Source organism: Anomaloglossus baeobatrachus, chromosome 7 (assembly GCF_048569485.1).
Source record: "Anomaloglossus baeobatrachus isolate aAnoBae1 chromosome 7, aAnoBae1.hap1, whole genome shotgun sequence".
In the NCBI taxonomy this organism is placed as follows: Eukaryota; Metazoa; Chordata; class Amphibia; order Anura; family Aromobatidae; genus Anomaloglossus; species Anomaloglossus baeobatrachus.
This window is the reverse complement of record NC_134359.1, coordinates 54,958,126-54,981,712: the sequence shown is the minus strand read 5'-3', so window position 1 is coordinate 54,981,712 and position 23,587 is coordinate 54,958,126. Positions and strand designations below refer to the sequence as shown.

Genomic DNA, 23,587 nt, shown 5'->3' with positions numbered 1-23,587 from the left:
GTCAGAAATTTGCCGATACCAAGATTGAGTATTTATTTTTTTGTCCAGTTGTCGGATGCTCCACATTATTGGCTCTAATGTCACATTTTATTTGTATCGCAGATTCCCAGTTATGAATGGAAATCACTGACGGCGGCCGGAAGAGACCTACAGACGGAGTATCTCCGAAAGAAAATTTATGCCAATATTTGAACACGTTGTACATTTTTATTGTCCCATAATATAAAAACTATTAAATATTTTATTATGTGACCGATACTAGTGTTTATTTGTGGATTAACAGATTATGTACTGAACATATTGTATACAGTTAGGTCCAGAAATATTTGGACAGTGACACAAGTTTTGTTATTTTAGCTGTTTACAAAAACATGTTCAGAAATACAATTATATATATAATATGCGCTGAAAGTGCACACTCCCAGCTGCAATATGAGAGTTTTCACATCCAAATCGGAGAAAGGGTTTAGGAATCATAGCTCTGTAATGCATAGCCTCCTCTTTTTCAAGGGGCCAAAAGTAATTGGACAAGGGACTCTAAGGGCTACAATTAACTCTGAAGGCGTCTCCCTCGTTAACCTGTAATCAATGAAGTAGTTAAAAGGTCTGGGGTTGATTACAGGTGTGTGGTTTTGCATTTGGAAGCTGTTGCTGTGACCAGACAACATGCGGTCTAAGGAACTCTCAATTGAGGTGAAGCAGAACATCCTGAGGCTGAAAAAAAGAAAAAATCCATCAGAGAGATAGCAGACATGCTTGGAGTAGCAAAATCAACAGTCAGGTACATTCTGAGAAAAAAGGAATTGACTGGTGAGCTTGGGAACTCAAAAAGGCCTGCGCGTCCACGGATGACAACAGTGGTGGATGATCGCCGCATACTTTCTTTGGTGAAGAAGAACCCGTTCACAACATCAACTGAAGTCCAGAACACTCTCAGTGAAGTAGGTGTATCTGTCTCTAAGTCAACAGTAAAGAGAAGACTCCATGAAAGTAAATACAAAGGGTTCACATCTAGATGCAAACCATTCATCAATTCCAAAAATAGACAGGCCAGAGTTAAATTTGCTGAAAAACACCTCATGAAGCCAGCTCAGTTCTGGAAAAGTATTCTATGGACAGATGAGACAAAGATCAACCTGTACCAGAATGATGGGAAGAAAAAAGTTTGGAGAAGAAAGGGAACGGCACATGATCCAAGGCACACCACATCCTCTGTAAAACATGGTGGAGGCAACGTGATGGCATGGGCATGCATGGCTTTCAATAGCACTGGGTCACTTGTGTTTATTGATGACATAACAGCAGACAAAAGTAGCTGGATGAATTCTGAAGTGTACCGGGATATACTTTCAGCCCAGATTCAGCCAAATGCCGCAAAGTTGATCGGACGGCGCTTCATAGTACAGATGGACAATGACCCCAAGCATACAGCCAAAGCTACCCAGGAGTTCATGAGTGCAAAAAAGTGGAACATTCTGCAATGGCCAAGTCAATCACCAGATCTTAACCCAATTGAGCATGCATTTCACTTGCTCAAATCCAGACTTAAGACGGAAAGACCCACAAACAAGCAAGACCTGAAGGCTGCGGCTGTAAAGGCCTGGCAAAGCATTAAGAAGGAGGAAACGCAGCGTTTGGTGATGTCCATGGGTTCCAGACTTAAGGCAGTGATTGCCTCCAAAGGATTCGCAACAAAATATTGAAAATAAAAATATTTTGTTTGGGTTTGGTTTATTTGTCCAATTACTTTTGACCTCCTAAAATGTGGAGTGTTTGTAAAGAAATGTGTACAATTCCTACAATTTCTATCAGATATTTTTGTTCAAACCTTCAAATTAAACGTTACAATCTGCACTTGAATTCTGTTGTAGAGGTTTCATTTCAAATCCAATGTGGTGGCATGCAGAGCCCAACTCGCGAAAATTGTGTCACTGTCCAAATATTTCTGGACCTAACTGTATTTATAGGGAAAAAGACTCTCTTTTGTTAATATTCCCTATAGAGATAAGCAGATCGCTTTGTGCAACCCGGGTCTACATCAGTGTTCTCTTCTTGGACAGGGCTGTGCAAATTTTCTTACCCTGCAGGGTCCAAGACTCAGATTATAATTTGGGATGCTGGCGACACATCACCCACGCCAGGTCAGCAAACAAAACGTCGTGTCGGGGAACTTGGAATCTCAGGAAATTCGTGAAACCCTGTCCACGGCCGGAGAGCACGGACCTGGACCGGGGTTGTGTGACGTGATCTGCTTTAGAGCATAAGCAGGGGTAAAAATAAAGGCCCCCCCATACACATTAGAATATTGCCAGCCAAAATAACAAATATTGGCAAGCTCGGACAACAGAGTATGGGCCCTCCCGACTCTCCCCTGACAGATGATGTCTGAACAGAAGAATCTGGCATGTCTGATTTTGGAACGCCGATCCTTTTGTACAACAGTGTATGGAGGAGTCTAGAGAGAAGGGCACTTTACACGATGCGATCTCGCTAGCGAGCATACCCGCCCCAGTTGGTTGTGCGTCACGGGTAAATCGCTGCCCGTGGCACACAACATCACTTACACCCGTCATACGGACTTACCTTCCCTGCGATGTCGCTGTGGCCGGCATACCGCCTCCTTTCTAAGGGGGGCGGTTCATGCGGCGTCACAGCGACGTCACACGGCAGCCGTTCAATAGGAGCGGAGATGCGCGGGCGGAATATCCCGCCCACTTCCTTCCTTCCTCATTGCCGGTGGACGCAGGTAAGGAGATGTTCCTGCGGTGTCACACATAGCGATGTGTGGTGCCGCAGGAACGACAAACAACCAGCGGCATGCACCACCAACGATATGAAAAGGAGCGACGTGTCAACGATCAACGATTTTTGACGTTTTTGCGATCGTTGATCATCGCTCCTAGGTGTCACACGCTGCGATGTCGCTAACGACGGATGTGCGTCACTAACGACGTGACCCTGACGATATATCGTTAGCGATGTTGCAGCGTGTAAAGCACCCTAGAGAGTTGTCATTCAGTTGATAGCTATCTATGGTGTATGGGGCCAGAAGATTACACTCTTCCAACAAGTTGCGCCAGCAAACATATTTGCTACAATTTGAGTGTAAAAATGGCTAAATCCCAGACTAATTTGCATTTTACAGTTTATGTGCAATTTGCATTGGCTTTTTTTGCAGCGGTCGTGGGCTGCAATACAAATTGAAAAATCATTAGATATCACAGTGCAACACCGCTATCCTCTCGTCACACAACCGGTCTTTTTTGGTAGCCTGAGCTTGAGCCTACACAGCCGCAATGTACTATAAATTTCAGCCTATGAGCTACCTGCTGGATCTCCATGCTGCTGTGCATATCTGGTGCCTCCATCTCTTCTGCTCATAGAGGTTAGGAGAGGAAGACAATGATGAGGACCCAGTGCAGGATTCCTTATAATAATAATAATAATAATAATATTTAGTCACTTATATAGCGCTATTAATTGCACAGCTCTTTACATACATCAGCAACACTGTCCCCATTGGGGTTCACAATCTAGATCCCTATCTGTATGTCTTTGGAGTGTAGGAGGAACCTGGAGGAACCCAGGCAAACACGCGGAGAACATACAAACTCCTTGCAGATGTTGTCCTTGGTGGGATTTCAACCCAGGACCCCAGCGCTGCAAGGCTGCAGTGCTAACCACTGAGCCATCGTGCCGCCAGGATGTATATATTTATTTGTCATGTAGTGCGTTTTGTATCAAAGAGCTAAGTTGCACCTAGTTGTGGAAATACACAACTTCTGGTTCCCCCTTGTATTCACTATAAACATGTATACTGTACTGAGCTGAGCATGAATGCTTACTTCAAAGGAGATTATGGCAAACCCCATTGCCCAACACTTTGGTAGAGGATCTCCTGGGGAAAGCAATGATTGGCATTTTAAAACATAAAGGAGTTGTCCACGGACAACCCCTTCTGATTCCACATATTTTCCCCAGGTAAATTAATAAAGTTTATACTCCCCTCCCATGCCAGTGCTGTTCTAGCTGTGCTGCGGCCTGCGGTGCTGGGGCTCATATCAGATTGTGACATGAGTCTACACAGCAAGACCCGCATCCAATCAGCACCGGCTTCATTCTCCCTGCCTTCGGACCAAACGAGTTAACAGGAAGTGAACGCTGCGGCTCACTTCCTGTTGATTGCTCATTTGGTCCAAAGGCAGAGAGAAGGAAACCAGCGCTGATTGGAAGTGGGGCTCACATGACATCACAACCCTTTGTGAGCCACAGCACCTCATGAACGGTGCCGTTACATTAGATGGGTATAGGCTTTATTATTTTACCTAAGAGAAACGTGGAATCAGAGGGGGTTGTCCTAGTAGTGGAACAATGTATAAATATTAGCATCGTCAGCCGACATTTATATACTGGGAGTAAGGGAAGGGGATATGTTGGAAATAATGCCAGGAATCATTCTGCTCTCTGTGCATTTGCAGATATATTTACATAAAGCTAATTTTCTCGGCTATGAAACATGATGGAAATGGGCATGTTCATCTGATCGTACATACCACAGGGGAAACTTTTCTTTTTCTGCCAACTTGTTAGTATTTTTGCTTAGAGTCATGAAAATTAGGCAGGTTAGGGTTAAAGTGCCAGTAAGGTGGTATTTACACATCCATGTTTCTTTGTTCTAGTATGGACCAGCCAACAATCACCTGACCCGCGCTCCACAGCCCCGTTGGTATATATGACGCTGTCAAGTTTGGGTCAGGAGACTGGCGAATGTTCTGCATCCGGACTGCAAACACCGATGTGTGAATCGGACCTAAGTAGATTTTGGTGAATACAATTAGAAGATAAGAATTCCTTACAAGATTTAATCGGCACCTGGTGCCTCTCCAATAGGTGCCTGCAGCATCCACCACATAAACAGCGGAAACCTCCCATCGCACAGTGTAGGATACTCGCCTTCTGCAGGATCCAGTCTCGTGCCATGGCCCTTTCTAATAGACTATAATGGTTACGTGTGATATCCATGAAAATAAGGATAGAACGCGTACGTGGCAAACGGACTTCTCGTTGAGGACTTGCCTTTTACATGTTTACTAGGCTTATAAATATGTTAAATTGAGGAGATGATTATCTGATTTCCAAAACTTTATTAATTTAACTATAAATGTATGTACAACCTCTTTAGTTTTAAACAATTAGTAATTAACAAAAATCTTGTAATACATTAATGGATGGGTTCGTCATAAAGCAGATTCTATTACAGCTTTGTCAGCTTAAAAAGATTAAGGCGAGAGTCAAGACACGTGGCTCCTGAGGCGTATCGGATTTCCTTCAGCATCCCACTCCATTCCTTCTTGTCATCTTCAAACCTGAAGGCACACAGGACAGAGACATTTTTGGATGGGCAAATACACAATTAGGACCCTCATACACAATAGATAGGATGATGGATCACAACAGTCACACAGAAGGGCAACACAACTTTTTTGACAATTATCCACCCCCCAAAAAAATTGTGAAAGTAGTAATCACCCTACACATAAGGCCACATTCACATGTCCATGTTTCTGGTACGCGTGGCATCCATTTTTTTCATGGTTGCCACACGTACCCATTTTAACTTATGGGGCTGCTCATGTGTCCGGGCAAAACACATGTAGATGTGTCCATTTTTTTCCCATCAGCACGGATGACAAAGGCCAATACAAGTTTATGGCTCTGTGACAAACGTACATCACACAGATGGCATCCATGTGTTGTATGTGTTTAACATTGGAAGTAAAGGAGAAGTTTTGTAATAACTTTATTTCTTTAGCCATATGGGAAAAACATGGATGACACCTGAATCGTTTTTCCCCATATGTGTTTTATATGCACATGTGAAAGTGGACTTAGGCGGACTTTACATGCTGCGACATCGTTAGCAATTGCTAGCAATGTCGAGCATGATAGCACCCACCCCCGTCGTACATGCGATATCTGGTGCTTGCTGCCGTAGCGAACATTATCGCTACGGCAGCGGCACACGCACATACCTGGTCGGCGCGAACAATCCCTCCTTCAAGGGGGAAGTGCGTTCGGCGTCCCAGCGACGTCACCATGACGTCACTAAGCGGCCGGCCAATAGAAGCGGAGGGATGGAGATGAGCGGGACATAACATCCCGCCCACCTCCTTCCTTCCACATTGCCGGTGGACGCAGGTAAGGAGATGTTTGTCATTCCTGCGGTGATGAGTGATGTGTGCTGCTGCAGGAACGACAAACAACATCGTACCTGCAGCAGCAATGATATTATGGAAATGAACGACGTGACACAGATCAGCGATTTTTTTACGCTTTTGCGCTCGTTCATTGTCGCACCTAGGATTTACACATTGCGATGTCGATACCGGCACCGGATGTGCGTCACTAACGACGTGACCCCGACGATATATCGGTAGCGATGTCACAACGTGTAAAGCCCGCCTTAGGCTATGTCCGCACGTTGCTTTTTACCTGCTTTTTACCTGCTTTTTTGCTGCTTTTTCAACTGCAGCGTTTATTGCCAAAATGGTTCTGTTCTGCTTTTCAAGCATAGTCTATGGGAATTTGGGTTTCTTGTTCGCATTATGCAGTTCAAACTGCAGCCTTTTTGTTGCAGAACTTTGGTCAAAAACTCAGCTTTGCAGTGCAAAACCCAAATGGCAAAAACAATTCACATGTCAATTGTTTTTGCCATTTGGGTTTTGCACTGAAAAGCTGAGTTTTTGACCAAAGTTCTGCAACAAAAAGGCTGCAGTTTGAACTGCATAATGCGAACAAGAAACCCAAATTCCCATAGACTATGCTTGAAAAGCAGAACAGAACCATTTTGGCAATAAACGCTGCAGTTGAAAAAGCAGCAAAAAAGCAGGTAAAAAGCAGGTAAAAAGCAACGTGCGGACATAGCCTTAGACATCGAAGGGCAAAAACATCCAACCTGAGCGATATGTGAGAGGCATGGACATTGATCAGTCATATAATACTATACAACCATCATTACCAGTCACACTGACTAGTTACTAGCTAAGGCTGGATTGAAACATCTGATATTCATAGAATGTAAATCCAGCGCAATCACAAGAATTTTTTAAAAAAAATTTTTTAAAGAAAATTTTTTTTTTTTTTCCTTCTTTATTATTGATTTTCCATAAAATCCAAGCAGGTACATGCAGCATAAGAAAATATAGATGTGCCCAGGTCAGAGCGACGCGTTTCAACAAACTGTCTTAATCATGGTCTGAACCAAGACTGACCAAATCCTTCTTTAAGAAGGCAATCCACCCAAAGTTAATTGTTCACCTGTGAGATTAACTATAGGGGGGTTGATACAAAGAGATATACATACATAATTAAAAACACATATACAAATATATAGAATACCATATTTAAACATTGTGAATAATATTAGGAATCATGGTGATTATATCCCAGATGGAGGGAATGAAATCTTATCAGTTATATAAATATAGACATCATAATTCATATTTTATCTTCCAATTTTATAGATGTCAAATTTCATCATAAAAGATTCCATAATGAAGAGTAAACCAGAAATTAGTTTAATAAAATAGATCAATAATGCAAGATTAAATCCTGTCTACTGTTTAAGCCATGGGGATATCTACTTTCCAGGGTGAAGATCCAGAAGGTTTCTCGGTTGAGAAGTTTCCTTCTGTGATCTCCACCCCGCAGCGGTTTTGTTACCTTTTCTATCCCCATGACTTCCATGCTATTTAAATTGCCTCTATGTATATCGCTGAAATGCTTTGAAACCGCAGATGCGGCTAATGCATTAGGATTCCCAGCATCTAAAATATGTCTCCTGATCCTCACCTTTAGAGGGCCACTTGTACATCCTATATATTGAGTAACACACAAAGTACAAACTATTGAATACACTACATACTCTGTGTTACAATTAATATAGTTTTTAATCGAATATTCTTTTTTATTGTGGCTTGAGGTGAAATTTTTATCATTTTTAACATATCTGCAAGTTTTGCATCGGTTCGCACCGCATTTATAAAAGCCATCCGCATTCAACCAAGTTTTCTTTAACCTGTTAGTACCCTCTCCCAGGTATAGACTTGGTGAAAGCAGATTAGCCAATGTAGGCGCTTTTTTTGCAATGCAGTGTGCACCGTTACTTTAAAATTCTTTTCAGTTTCAGGTCCTCATTTAGAACTGGTAAATATTTCTTTATTATTTCAGCGATTTTATTATATTGCAGGCTATAGTTAGTGGTAAAAACTAAATTTCTATTATTAATGTTCTTACTTTTATTTTTATTTTTATTTTCATTTTTATCAGCAAACAGGAGTCTATTACGATCAGTTTCCCCCATTATAGATTTCGCTCTATTTAAGGACCAAGCTGGATAACCTCTATATGACAATCCTTCACATGTCATTTTTTCATGTTTTTTATAATCCTCAATGTCCGTACAATTACGTTTAATGCGAGTAAGTTCACCTACTGGGATGTTTTTTATGGTGTGTGGCATATGGCAGGAGGAGGCTTTTAGAATGGAGTTTGTCGCAGTGGATTTCCTAAATGGTGTAATATTAACTTTATCATTTTTTATTTTCAAGGAAATATCCAAAAAATTAATATCCCTAGAATTTGAATATGATGTAAATTTGAGATTAAAATCGTTATTGTTGATATAACATATGAAATCTGCAATCTCAGCCTCTGAGCCTACCCAGACGATCAAAAGGTCGTCCAGGTATCTCCCATACCATAATAGATTTTTACAAAAAGGATTTTCTTCATTATAAAGCATATCTTCCTCCCACCTGGCCATTACCAAATTTGCTAAAGACGGGGAAAAGCGAGCCCCCATACTCACTCCGCGTCTTTGCAAAAAGAATCTTCCATTAAAGTAAAAATAGTTATATTTCAGCAGAAATTCTACCGCTGAAATTAAAAAAGTTTTTAAATTGTTATCATATTGGCTATATTTATTAAGGTGGTCCGTGAGGCAACGTAATGCTATATGGTGGGGGATGGAGGGGTAAAGTGAAACCACATCACAGCTAAGCCATTGGTACGTAGACTTCCATGGGAAATTATCAAGTGCTTTTACCACTTCCTTGGTGTCTTTTAGGAAACCCAGAATATCATAAAAGAATATCATAGAAGGATTTGGTCAGTCTTGGTTCAGACCATGATTAAGACAGTTTGTTGAAACGTGTCGCTCTGACCTGGGCACATCTATATTTTCTTATGCTGCATGTACCTGCTTGGATTTTATGGAAAATCAATAATAAAGAAGGAAAAAAAAAAAAAATTTCTTTAAAAATTTTTTTTTAAAAAAAATTCTTGTGATTGCGCTGGATTTACATTCTATTTCTACCTGGTGACTTCTGACCATCCGTGCGCTGATCATCTCCCACAGGACGGCTATAGGTCTGCAGCAGGCTTGGTGAGCTGATAATAATATATATCTGATATTCATGTTACGAATATGGATTTTCATGTTCAGAGCAAATCTTGGGTTTCCTGGCCTGAATTCAACAATCTCCTCATTCCTATGAGGCTATTCTATTTGGGTGAAGAAACGTGCAGCTACTCCGGATATCCTGGCCCATATTCTTACCGAGAATGTCAGACAAGTGAAATCAGCTTAATGGGTATGTCCAGTAGCAATCTAAAAACCTTCCGGTAAGTTCCCAGGCAGCAGATTTGTCTATAATAGTCTCACTCGTCTGAATAGACTTTGCAGAAATAATTGCACATGCACAAAACAACCCTATTCACATACACAGGGCAGATGTTTTTGGTCTAATATCTGCAACAAATCATAGAGTAATGAGAAGTATCTCAATTATCACAAAATCAGTACATGGATCAACCATAAGTGCATTTTTCTGAGACTTTAGTTCTAGGGATGGGCGGGCACTACCATGCTCAGGGGCTCTGTACCAGTAACTAGTGATGAGTGGACACTACCATGCTCGGGTGCTCAGTACTGGTAACTAGTGATGGGCGGGCACTACCATGCTCGGGGGCTCTGTACTCGTAACTAGTGGTAAGCGAGCACTACCATGCTCGAGTGCTCAGTACTCGTAACTAGTGATGAGCGAGCACTACCATGCTCGGGTGCTCAGTACTCGTAACTAGTGATGAGTGAGCACTACCATGCTTGGGTGCTCAGTACTCGTAACTAGTGATGAGCGGGCACTACCATGCTCGGGTGCTCAGTACTCGTAACTAGTGATGAGCGAGCACTACCATGCTCAGGTGCTCTGTACTCGTAACTAGTGATGGGCGGGCACTACCATGCTCGGGGGCTCTGTACTCGTAACTAGTGGTAAGCGAGCACTACCATGCTCGAGTGCTCAGTACTCGTAACTAGTAATGAGCGAGCACTACCATGCTCGGGTGCTCAGTACTCGTAACTAGTGATGAGTGAGCACTACCATACTCAGTACTCATAACTAGTGATGAGCGGGCACTACCGTGCTCGGGTGTTCGGTCCTCATAACTTGTGATGAGTGAGCACTACAATGCTTGGGTGCTCAGTACTCGTAATGAGCAGTTGGATGCTTGGATGGGCGTGACTTGAGTTCCCAAGTATAATGGAAGTCAAAGGGGAACTCAAGCATTTTTCTGGGAAATCTTCCGGAAATATGCTCGAGTTCCCCATTGACTTCTATTATGCTTGGGTACTCGAGTCGCGCCCATCCAAGCATCCAACTGCTCGTTATGAGTATCGACACACATCACATGGTGATCCATAAGGTACTACGATAGATTGTGGTACACTGCAGATACCAATGCATACAGTATATGCTGCGATGTAGATAGAAAGCAGCTACAGCTTAGAGCGCTCTTGGGCCTTAGAATGTGAGTGGCTGCTAAAGTTGCTGTGCAGCCTCAGCGTTATTGGTGCACCGCCACCGTCTTATCATGTGGGCGTTTTCTTCATGTGACTGACATGTTAAATTACAGGAAGATATTGTTATATTTTTGCTCAGGGCTGCATTTCTCAAAGGACATTAATTCTCAGAAAAGTCGTGTGACTAAAACCAACTAAACTTGTCTGCTAATTGCTGTACAACGACTATTTCAGAGCGCAGATTTTGCTGTAAAATAAAACAGCCAAGTTGTGATAAGTCGCATGACACTTACAAATGATTGCTTGCGACTGAAAATCCAACAAGAGATTGCAAAATGTAATATACTATAAGAAATCATATTGATTGTCAATATCCATAACTTCCATAGACTTTAATGGAGAGAGCCACACAGGTGTCACACCCCTCTATTCCGTCTTTGCCCAGATGCACCACTAACAGTACTCCACTAATCTTGAGGAACTACATTTTCTTAATAAATGGGGTTTCAAAATTAGCACCCCCCCCCACCTATCAGACAAATATAGCATACTCTGTGGTTCAGAAATATTACAAAGCCTTCCACAGAAGCGAATCGTTAACTTTGAAGTCAGCACAACTTACTTCCATATATCTGTGACCTCTGAAGGGGCAAATTCTTTTGATTCCAGCTGAACCATTGCAAATCCTCCAATTGCATACAGAGATCCCGATGAAGTGACCAAATTTATGGAGCTTCTTTCTTGTGGGAATTCTGTTATTGCTTCCCATCTGGGGGAAAAAAATAGCATAAAGTGAAGGGACTTATGGTGATTATTTCATTACATTGAATTAATCTTTGCACTTGTCTCAGATGAGAGCATTGTGTTCTGTCTACAAATCTCAAGCACAAAGCCAAAGGTTTCATGGATGCCTAGACATGGGCACTGTGGATGGAATGGTTTCAGAGATACATAGATGTGGGCCAGTGGCCGGAATGGTTTCAGAGATGCATAGACATGGGCACTGTGGACGGAATGGTTTTGAGGATGCCTAGACATGGGCACAGTGGACGGAATGGTTTCGAGGATGCCTAGACATGGGCACAGTGGACAGAATGGTTTTGGGGATGCCTAGACATGGGCACTGTGGACAGAATGGTTTCAGGAATGTCTAGACATGGGCATTGTGGACGGAATGGTTTTGGGGATGCCTAGACATGGGCATTGTGGACGGAATGGTTTTGAGGATGCCTAGACATGGGCACAGTGGACGGAATGGTTTAGAGGATGCCTAGACATGGGCACAGTGGACAGAATGGTTTTGGGGATGCCTAGACATGGGCACTGTGGACAGAATGGTTTTGGGGATGCCTAGACATGGGCACAGTGGACAGAATGGTTATGGGGATGCCTAGACATGGGCACTGTGGACAGAATGGTTTTGGGGATGCCTAGACATGGGCACTGTGGACGGAATGGTTTTGAGGATGCCTAGACATGGGCACAGTGGACGGAATGGTTTCGAGGATGCCTAGACATGGGCACAGTGGACAGAATGGTTTTGGGGATGCCTAGACATGGGCACTGTGGACAGAATGGTTTCAGGAATGTCTAGACATGGGCATTGTGGACGGAATGGTTTTGGGGATGCCTAGACATGGGCATTGTGGACGGAATGGTTTTGAGGATGCCTAGACATGGGCACAGTGGACGGAATGGTTTAGAGGATGCCTAGACATGGGCACAGTGGACAGAATGGTTTTGGGGATGCCTAGACATGGGCACTGTGGACAGAATGGTTTTGGGGATGCCTAGACATGGGCACAGTGGACAGAATGGTTATGGGGATGCCTAGACATGGGCACTGTGGACAGAATGGTTTTGGGGATGCCTAGACATGGGCACTGTGGACGAATGGTTTTGGGGATGCCTAGACATGGGCACAGTGGACAGAATGGTTTTGGGGATGCCTAGACATGGGCACTGTGGACAGAATGGTTTTGGGGATGCCTAGACATGGGCACAGTGGACAGAATGGTTTTGGGGATGCCTAGACATGGGCACAGTGGACAGAATGGTTATGGGGATGCCTAGACATGGGCACTGTGGACAGAATGGTTTTGGGGATGCCTAGACATGGGCACAGTGGACAGAATGGTTTTGGGGATGCCTAGACATGGGCACAGTGGACAGAATGGTTTTGGGGATGCCTAGACATGGGCACTGTGGACGGAATGGTTTCGGGGATGCCTAGACATGGGCACAATGGACAGAATGGTTTTGGGGATGCCTAGACATGGGCATTGTGGACGGAATGGTTTCGGGGATGCCTAGACATGGGCACAGTGGACAGAATGGTTTCAGGAATGTCTAGACATGGGCATTGTGGATGGAACGGTTTTGGGGATGCCTAGACATGGGCACAATGGACAGAATGGTTTTGGGGATGCCTAGACATGGGCATTATGGACGGAATGGTTTCGGGGATGCCTAGACATGGGCATTGTGGACGGAATGGTTTCAGGGATGCCTAGACATGGGCACAGTGGACGGACTGGTTTCGGGGATGCCTAGACATGGGTACAGTGGACGGACTGGTTTCGGGGATGCCTAGACATGGGTACAGTGGACTGAATGCTTTCAGGGATGCCTAGACATGAGCACAGTGGAAAAAATGGTTTTAGGGATGCAAATGGTTTCAGGGATGCCAACACATGGGCACAGTGGACGTAATGCTTTCAGGGAGGCTTAGACGTTGACACAGTGAATGTAGTGGTTTCATGGATTTTTCTGCTCTGCCGACAAGAGAAAATCCAAGGCACACGAGGTAGAGAGGAAGTGGTTTATTTCTACGAGTTTCAAAGCTATCCAGCTTCTTCCACAGTATAAAATTGTGATTTTTGACCTGAGGAAGAAGCTGGATAGCTTTGAAACATATAGAAAATAAACCACTTTCTCTCTACCTCGTGTGTCTTGGATCTTCTCTTGTCGGCAGAGCAGAAAAATCCATGAAGCCATTCCGTCCAATGTGTCCACGTCTAGGCATCCATGAAGCCATTCCATACACTAAGCCCATGTCTAGGCATCCATTAAACAATTCCGTCCACTGTCACAACTTTCACGTTGGATCTGCAGCAGCCCTTGACTTTGTGATCAATTTATCCTACATTGGGTGAGCAGATATACTCGGCTTCTTTCTCTCTTATCTGCCAGTTAAAACCCTAAGCGCTTCTCATTTGGACGTGGGCTCAGTCAGGTTTAGATTTCATCTTGGGATTCCTGTAGGATGTGTCACTCTTATAAATTTGCTAAGAAGTTTTTACATTACATCATGACCCTATTTCTTTTGTCGCTGCTCATCACTAATCCGTGAGCTTGGCTTCAACTTCAATGGTAGTGGATAACTCACCAGGATGTTCTGTGAACTTTTATATCCATTATAGGACTCTTGGGACAATCTCTCTACAGATAAACGCTGCTGCAGGTCTGATTTTCACAAATTAATGTATCTAGCTCTCTGTAGTGTTATATGCCCACAGAGGTTTTTGAGGAGGTTTTGGAGAAGGAACGGAGTGGAAACTTTCCAAATCCTCCTTGAAATCTCAAAACTCAACAACAACTTGAAGTTTCTCCTTTGAAAATTCAGTAAAAAGACTCCATATGCACAAATCGTTAGGAAATGTGTACATGACAGTTTATAAATAGTGTCACGATGACCCTGGGATAGTGGGGAACTGGGGCTCCTAAGCTGACCCTTAAGCTAGGGGGCCGAATGCTATCCCTAAAATCAGGGATACGTTTAATGGTGGAGAGGCCTAAGTCTCCTTCCTGGCTATGCTCCTAACCAGTCCTTATCTAATACCCCCCTCCCCAGGGAGGGACGGGACAGGAGTGTCATGAAACCAGCAGATAAAGACAGACAAGGGAAAACCAAAACTCTGTCACACAGCATACACACTAAGGTAAAGACAATAACATGTTCAAGAGAAAAAACAATAGCAGGAAGGAAGATACAAAACAACAGGGATAAACTCCACAACCGCACCAACTGATACGCAGAACTTTCACCAGTAGGTCTGGGACACCACACATACCAATATAGACAAACAATAGCTGGCATAGGTAGAAAGATTCACCCAGCATAAGTAGGAGGGGAGCAGATGTGATAGGCCCCCCTACAACATGTCACTAAATGAGCAAGCAGACTAGCAGAGATTAGCTCTTGCTAGCCTGCCTATGAATCAGCACACAAATCTGCATCTATTGGCAAAAAAATGCACAAAAATGGTTCTCATAGACCCTCCCCACTACTAATCTAGAGCTTAGTGGCAGTTGTGAGCTGACATTTACTTCTTATTACCCTGATTGCCATCGCAACAGGGCAATCGTGAAGAGCCTGGTAACGTGTCGGGACTGTCACATCTGATGGATGCTGCAGGCTGCTATTTTTAGGCTGAGGGGGGCAATAACCATGGGTCTCCCCAGCCTGAGAATATCAGCCCCCAGCTGTTGGGCTTTGTCTAGGACGAGTGTCAAAATTAGTGGGGACCGCAAGCTGTTTTTTAAAATTATTTATTTAAATTAAAAATAATAATAATAAAAAAAAAAAATTAAAAAAAAAAGACGCATGCAGTTCCCTCATTGTTTGATACACAGCCAAGATAAGCGCATAGCTGGGGACTGCAGCCTGTAGCTGTGGGCTTTATCTGTGCTGGTATCAATAGAAGGGGGACCGTACGGCAATTTTATTTATTTATTTTATACTACGATAGACCCTCAGACAGGGTCTGTGATTCCAATCAATCACAGATGCTGTCTGAGGATCGGGGTCTGATTGCAGGCAGTCAGAGATGTCGGTCGGCAGGGAAAGCAGTGAATATGCATAAGGGATAATCAGCAGCCCCAGATGTACAGCCGCGGGAATAGTTACAGCCGCGGGAGCAGTTACATAGCTCCGGAGACTCGGTAAGTATGTCCTGCTTTATTTTCTTTCTTTTACAACCCCCCACACCATTTTACAACACATACGTTTGGCCTCCTATTGATTTCAATGGGCTCCGTATGTTTGCCGAACTGTTAGGCGAACATCAGGAGGCTCGGTAAAGATCTGTGAACCGAGCTTTGAATGGTTCGCTCATCTTTAGTTAAAAGAAGCTGACAAAGGCTGAACATGAGTACAGCAAGTTGTTTATTGAGTGTTTCTTTTTTTCCCAGACAGGATCCAGGCAGAATAAAAAAAAATAAGATGCCACATATCCTTAAGAGCTTCTAAAGGGAGTCTGTCGGCTGATTCATGCTGCACCACGTGCAGCATGAACCAGAGGCTAGCGCTGATATGGCAGCCATACACCAACATACTTCAATCGGTGACCAGAAATGATGTGATTAGGATGACTAGTCTAAGTGGCAGGTCCCCGATACCTTGTCCTACCCAACTTCTCTAGCCAGACAATGTATTTTGGGAAGTGGGGTGAAGTCACCAGTAACATCCTTCCTGGACTAGTCATCCTAATCACATCATCCGTGCCTGCCATTTCAGTTTGGCCGAGTGTGCATGTGTTCTGAATTGGGAGAGGGGACATCTCTGGTAATGTTCTCATCCTCGAAAACAAAAGTGGTGGGTGCTGTATTCAACATGCCAGATCCATCTTTCTCCAAATATTGCATATCAAAGAATCTCGATAGGATCACCAGGTTCAATGGACTTTGCTCTATTATGTACGGGCACCTTTGGTTCTAGCTTTTATCATGCTCAAATGCTCTCAAAGGGCAATTCCCATTGTATATTTGCATTTGAGCTTCCAAGCTCTGGTATAATAGCACTGGGTGTCCTGATGGTTGTATCTGAGAATTATTGAGAATAATTGCAAGTATCTGTCTCTCTATTACTCACTTGTTGGTGGGAATATCATAGGCTTCCACTGAAGCGGTCAGTCCATCTTCTGTGACACCACCAGCGACGTAGATCTTGTCTTTATGGACGGCAACTCCAAACATAGAGCGAGCGGTTCTCATTGGTGGAAGGTCTTTCCATTCCCCTTTCTTTGAGTTGAATGCAAACAATCTTCCAGTACATTTCCTGTGATGAAAGAAAAAAAATATTGGGTTCATGGGTCTTACGATTTGTAATCTCTTATTTCTTTGTAAATTTATATGTAGTCTTGTAAATGTGACCATCCAGCATCAAGGTGGGTCAAGATGGTGCTTGGTGATTGGCGTCTACAGGTTTAGATGCCAACTCTATAGGGAATCTTAAAAATCCTTCAAAGTCTCTCCTAAGGAACTTTTGCCAAAAGTCAGAATAGAAAGGAACCTATTTTATACTATGCCTATGGTGGCATACTTCAAGAAGTAACAAGGCACTCCCAAAGTGTGATGAAAAAGTGTATTTATTGTGCTTGAATGAACGAAGGAAGTGCCGTTTTCTTCTTCATATCTATGGTGGCATACTTGTCAACTCTCCCAAAATATGTGGGAGGCTCCTGGAAAGAGGGGGGGGGGGTCTCCAAGATTCCCCCAAGGTGTTGACAAATTTCCCGTATGCCACCTAAACTCCAAGGGTAAAAAATTGGTTTTAGAGGACTTGGCTTCAAAAAGAGGGTATGACCATCCAATATCATATGGATAGATAACCCAAAAAGTTGGCAAACAAGTTCTATAGTCATCCATACATACACAGGGGAGTCCACAGACTTTTGGATCGTACAGTACACTTACTTGTCATCTGTTTTTCCTCCCACACTATAGATCACTCCATTATGTGACACTACAGAGTGTCCATAAAGCTTGACGGGAAGTTTCTTTGCCTCTTTCCAAGCCACTAATCTGAAAGGGTATAAAGAAACTTAATATGATTTTGGTGGGGGAGTGCCAAATAGTAAGGTGCTTGGTAACTATATACTACATACTTAACATCATAGGAAAACACTGTATCAAGTGACTCTTCAGACTGCAGGTCTTTGCCAGCAATGGCATAGATACAGTTGTCGGCTTCACCCAGGCCAAAAAGACACCTGGCTGATGGTAGTGGTGGCAGTCCGATCCATTCCCCACCAATGCTGTCCAGCTGCAAAACAGAAGAAAATTATATATTCACACATATATACCGTATATTACATCCATGAGACAAAGGTACTTTCTGTAATCGTTTGCTAATTAGCTCTCTTTAGAAGAAAACTAGGTGGTATTTGGGAGATTTTTGTTCTTCTAATTTGCATATTTTCATTCCCATGAAGCATTGCTTATAAGACTCCATACTCAGCTGGTTTCTTTAAAGGGACTCTGTCATCAGGTTTTTGCTATGTAATCTGAAAGCAGTATGATGTAGGGGCGGAGACCCTGATTCCATGTGTCACTCACTGTGCTATGTTTTGCTGTTTCAATAAAATCAGTGCTTTATCAGCATGAGAATATAAATAAAGGACAAGCTGCCTCATGTCTCCTAGTCCTACCTCACCACCCATTACTTTCAGATTACATAGCAAAAACCTGGTGACAGATTCCCTTTAAAAGGGATTTAGGCTGCTTTCACACTACGTTTTTTAACATGCGTCATGAACTTTTTTTGCTGTAAAAGCAGATCCTGCTTTAACAGCAAAAACACACATGCAAACGCATGTGTTATTTTGCAGGATCCTGTCACTTTAAGTTTATGGGCGGGCATTGGAGTCATGTGATCGGGAGTCAGTGGAACTGAACTTGATAGACTGGGAGCCGGCTTCTGACAGCTGGGCTCGTAACCAAGGTAAACATCGGGTAACTTGCTTGGATACCCGATATTTACGTTGGTTACAAGCATCCGCAGGTGCTAGGAGCCGGGCTGCCTGCTCCCTGCACACGTAACCAACGTAAACATCGGGTAACTAAGAGAAGGGCTTTGCTTGGTTACCCGATATTTATCTTGGTTACAAGTGTCTGCAGCTCTCAGGCGGGGGAGAGAGAGGAGAGAGAGGCAGAGAGGGAGGGGGAGAGAGGGGGAGAGGGAGGCGGAGAGAGACAGAGAGGGAGGGGGAGAGGGGGACAGATCACCCGAGGCTGGTTTCTGGGCATGCTCGGTAGAGCAAGCACTATCCTGTCTATCAGCATGCCAGCGTTCACATGCGTTTGCATGCTGTTTAGTCAGGATCCAGCGATTTGCAGTATTTGGACGCAGCTCAAAAACGCTACAAGTAGCGTTTTTGAAAAAATGTTAAAAAACTGCAAGTCGCTGGATCCTCACTATAACGCATGCAAATGCATGTGAACGCATGTTGACGCGAGTCCATTGCAAATGCATTAAAATGAAAACGCATTTGCACTGGATCTGTTTTTGCGTTCAAAAAAACGTTCAGGACGCATGTTAAAAAAACGTAGTGTGAAAGCAGCCTTCCCATGTGCTGATCGCTGATCCAGCCAGCCTCAATTCCCCTGTGCGGATCGCTGGATCCAGCCAGCCTCAGTTCCCCTGTGTTGATCGCTGGATCCAGCTAGCCTCAGTTCCCCTGTGCTGAACGCTGGATCCAGTCAGCCTCAGTTCCCCTGTGCTGATTGCTGGATCCAGCCAGCCTCAGTTCCCCTGTGCTGATCGCTGGATCCAGCCAGCCTCAGTTCCCCTGTGCTGATCGCTGGATCCAGCCAGCCTCAGTTCCCCTGTGCTGATCGCTGGATCCAGCCAGCCTCAGTTCCCCTGTGCTGATCGCTGGATCCAGCCAGCCTCAGTTCCCCTGTGCTGATCGCTGGATCCAGCCAGCCTCAGTTCCCCTGTGCTGATCGCTGGATCCAGCCAGCCTCTGTTCCCCTGCGCAGATCGGTGGATCCAGCTAGCCTCAGTTCCCCTGTGCTGATCGCTGGATCCAGCCAGCCTCTGTTCCCCTGCGCAGATCGGTGGATCCAGCTAGCCTCTGTTCCCCTGTGCTGATCGCTGGATCCAGCCAGCCTCAGTTCCCCTGCGCAGATCGGTGGATCCTGCCAGCTTCAGTTCCCCTGCGCTCTTCTGATGCTGTAGAGGTAGCATTAGGTCTGCTTATAGCACCAGAGAGAGCACAGCTTGAACCAGAGGCGCGATGATGACAGCTCATAACGTCTTGTTCTCAGATTCCTGAAAAAATGGATGAATAAATGCATAAAAAATGTTTTTTAGAAGCCACTGGGTGCTAAAATGCTAATTCAAGAATGACTGATTATGAAGCATGACCACATGGGACAATGCAGGAATTTAATCTCCTTGTACCATACATTTTGTTTGTTTCCTTCTTACCAGGACCTTACTAGTCTGTTTAATATAAAGAATGCCTTGTGGTTAGCTATGTGCCAAAATTCGACCCAAAACTGCCCAAAAAAAATTACATTGGTCAATGTAATGATTTTACAAGTTAAGGTTGAATTCACACATGCATCGCATGATCGAAAAAACATGGGAGGTAACATGAATGGCATTTTGTGTGCTGTCCGAATGAAATGTAGATGACTGTCCATAAATCAGACAAAACTCGGACATATCTTTGTTTTTATTCTATTATTGGAACTTTGAGCTCAATGCCTAAACTGGCAATCTGGATTTTTGTGTCAGGAAAACAAAGAAAGTTCTAAATATATATAAGAAAATCAATCAACATAGCATGTTGCACCCAAAAAATTTGAAGTTAAAAAGGTAGATATTCAGTTTAAAGGGGTTGTCGATAGGTCATCAATGTCTGATCAGTCGGGGTCCGACAACCGGCACTCCCACCAATCAGCTGTTCTCAGTGCTGGTGATGGCAGCAGGCAGCTGGAAATGCTCAGTTCTGGAGCTGACCCATCTTCTAATAGTGGCCGCGGCTTGGTATTGCCTCCTATTAATTTGAATGGGAGGCAGATGTGCAGTATCCGGCTGCAGCCACTATCAGTTGATGCGGCAGCCCTGGAACGTAGCATTTCCGGTCACTTACTGCCACCGAGAACAGCTGATCGGTGGGGGATGAGGGGGGGGCAGGTGTTGGACCCTAGCCGATCAGACATTGATGACCTATCGTAAGGAAAAGCCATCAATGTAAAAGTAGTGGCCAACCTCTTTAAAGGGGTTTCCCACTGTAGCAGCTTAAAACCTGTTCACCAGAAAGATGCAAAGGGGCCAATTCCTTAAGGTGTTCCTGGCAGAATTCTAGTGTAAAACCCCTTAATAAGTTTCAATATTTTTGCGCAGAAATATTGCAACAATTGGAGTTTATAATCCAGTCCCAGCCACCTATGCCAATGAGGTTACTCCAGAAATGTTCTCCAGTCCCTGTGTACGCCAGTTAATGACTTAGGCAGGTGTCCCACTTGCGATTGCCTCGCATGTATCTCGCATAAGTTTTGCGGTGCATCACCCGTCACGGACTCACACTCTGCTCACAGGAGCGGGTCGGTTGCATGGACCGCGAAACTCGCACGAAGCAATCACAAGTGGGACACTGGCCTTAGGCACATTATACTCCAACAAGCCCTTCACCAAGACTGGTGTGCACAACTTAATTGATAGACTTAACGAATTGGCCAGTTTTAATTGCCACTCTAAATCAATTGGCCCCTAAATGTCTGAGTGTTTAAGCTTTGAACGAAGGGACCCACATTGAATTTGAGAATAGGTTTCTGGGGCTCCCCATTTGAATGGAGAAAAGGACATGCATGCCCACCATCATTGCATTCACTGTCTATGGGACTGATGGGTGAGTACAGTGCTCTGCCAGGAGTTCATAGACAATGGATGGAAAGGTTGTCTTAATGAACGGCCATTGCTCCATTCGGAATCCAGGACACTATTCTCAGGACCAGTGGTGGTCCCAGCGGTCAGACCACCAGTGATTGGCAAATGCTTAGCTATCCACTCGATGGGTGATAACTGGACCAACTTCCTTAAATTTTGTCTACAATCTAGTATGACTAAAATTCATGTATCTTATATGTATTCCAGAAACTATGATGGATAAAAAGCCAAAAATTAAAATGCGCAAAACTACAAAATAAAAGCTATGTACACTAGTTAAGATAAGGCAATCACATAAATTTTACGTACCTGGAAGAAGTAGGACTGTAGAGGGTTATCCTTACTTTCTTCATCCACATACAGCCCACCAATGACGTACACTTGCTTAGACTTGGTGACGATACTGGAATGATTTCTTGGAATTTGCTCAGACAGAGCTACCAAGTAGCATTCATTTTCTACTGCATCATAGGCCACTGTAGCCGTGTCACTGACCATTATGATAAGATCTTTGATAAACATGCCGTGCCTTGGAATGTCATTGAGATATCCAGGAAGTAAATCTTCATCTCCAACATCACCATCTACTGCTTCTTTGTTTGGTTCGGGCAGCTTTCCTCCAAAGGCATCTTTGATAATATTAATCTTTTTCTGGATTTCAGGATCTCCTTTAAGCAGCTCTTCCTTTTCTACACGATTATTGAAGTATTTTTCGTCCATGAGACGAAATCGAATGCAGTCGAAGACCTCGGCCAGGCTTTTCACTTTGTTCTCCTTATCCGTCCTGATCCATTTCATCACGGCCTCAAAAACAATTTCTTCTTTTTCAACGTTTAAGCTATCGCTAGAAATAACTGCTATCAATTCATGTGGAGCAAGCTGCAGAAAGTCCTCTTCATTACATATCTGACTGAATCGATCAGACACATAGTCCCGTGCAGTGACTGCGAGGCGTGGACAGTCCAGAAGAAGACCTAACCTGAAGATAGCCAGACAATTAGTAGGCGAGAGGCGCCTCTGGAGATAGGTGACACATACAGTGAAGACAGATGGGACCTGGAAACGACTGGCCAATGCAAAAATATCCTGGACATTGCCATCATTAAGATCAATATCGGCAGAGTATAGGTATTTAAGAATGGCTTCCATCACAGCTGGGTCAACGTTGTCCAGTTCCACATTCTTTTTCTTCTCTTCGCTTTCATCAGACAAGAAGAACTCCCGGAAATAAGGACTACAGGCAGCAAGGATCAGCCTGTGACAAGGTAGACTTTTGTCTCCAGCTTTCAGGAAGCAATCAACAAACTTATTTTCATCTAGAAGTTCTTTCAGTCCATCCTGAAGAAGAGTAGATTGATAAAGCCGAAGTTCTTCTTTTAGTTCCCGGGTGGGATCCATCTTTTTTATTTTTTGAAGAGCAGGGGGCTCGAGGGAGAAAGCAGAAAGGCCTTAGCTGTTGTCAGCTCCCAAGTCAAGCAGTAAAAGGGCTGAACTGTGGACTGTGCCAAGCTTAAACTCTCTGCAATTTAAGCCTACCAGCTAAATATAGGTACAGGCTCTTACAATATGGAATTCACGTTGGCCAATTTGGAAAGAGGTATGGCCACTGCAGCTGTCACAGATTGAAAGAAACAACTGTAGATTTTGGTTGTTACTAGGGGTAGGATACCTATCTAAAACTCCTGCGATGAAACGATAACATTTTGCATAGTATTCTCTTTAAAGTCATACTGAGTTTCCTGGGAAGTTAGCATTAAATTAAGCTATAATGTTCAAACATGGTAGATTTGTTGCAGAAAATCCATTTGATACATATGAATGGGACAGTTTCTTTTGCATAGATTTTTTTTTTGCATTTTGCAAACCACATTCAGATGTAATTCTGCAACAAATCTGCAATATGTGAATACAACCTAAATTCTGTGTATGTCTATAAGGAAACATTGCATTGATTATTATGAAAGAAAAATCTTGTATCAAATTTGCAAAGCATATGTATGTCATATACAGTTAGGTCCAGAAATATTTGGACAGTGACACAATTT

At 43.6% G+C, this 23,587-nt stretch overlaps 2 protein-coding genes across 2 annotated transcripts in view; one reads left to right on the top strand and one right to left on the bottom strand.

Moving 5' to 3' along the window:
- The window catches only part of LOC142245044 (FAST kinase domain-containing protein 1, mitochondrial-like), a 76,750-nt gene extending 76,498 nt beyond the window's left edge, over positions 1-252 (top strand). The window contains 1 exon segment of the mRNA XM_075317295.1: positions 103-252. Within this exon segment, the coding sequence (XP_075173410.1) occupies positions 103-192 (90 nt within the window). The 3' untranslated portion in view covers positions 193-252.
- Positions 253-1,898: 1,646 nt separating this feature from the next.
- Positions 1,899-23,038, bottom strand: KLHL41 (kelch like family member 41). Its single transcript, XM_075317294.1, has 6 exons — positions 21,852-23,038; positions 17,749-17,906; positions 17,558-17,665; positions 16,734-16,919; positions 11,484-11,630; positions 1,899-5,366 (listed from the first exon to the last, which is right to left on the bottom strand). The coding sequence occupies exons 1-6, from the start codon at positions 22,938-22,940 to the stop codon at positions 5,255-5,257; spliced, it is 1,800 nt and encodes a 599-aa protein (XP_075173409.1). The 5' UTR covers positions 22,941-23,038; the 3' UTR covers positions 1,899-5,254.
- Between the last annotated feature and the right edge of the window lie 549 nt (positions 23,039-23,587).

Bases quoted from the DNA above. Each gene is read 5' to 3' on its own strand.
- KLHL41 (XM_075317294.1), bottom strand. From the start codon at position 22,940: ATGGATCCCACCCGGGAACTAAAAGAAGAACTTCGGCTTTATCAATCT. The intron at 17,666-17,748 runs GTATGTAGTATA...ATACCCTTTCAG, and splicing joins GTGTTTTCCTATGATGTTAA to ATTAGTGGCTTGGAAAGAGG. The intron at 5,367-11,483 runs GTAAGTTGTGCT...GTGTGCCTTCAG, and splicing joins GAGGTCACAGATATATGGAA to GTTTGAAGATGACAAGAAGG.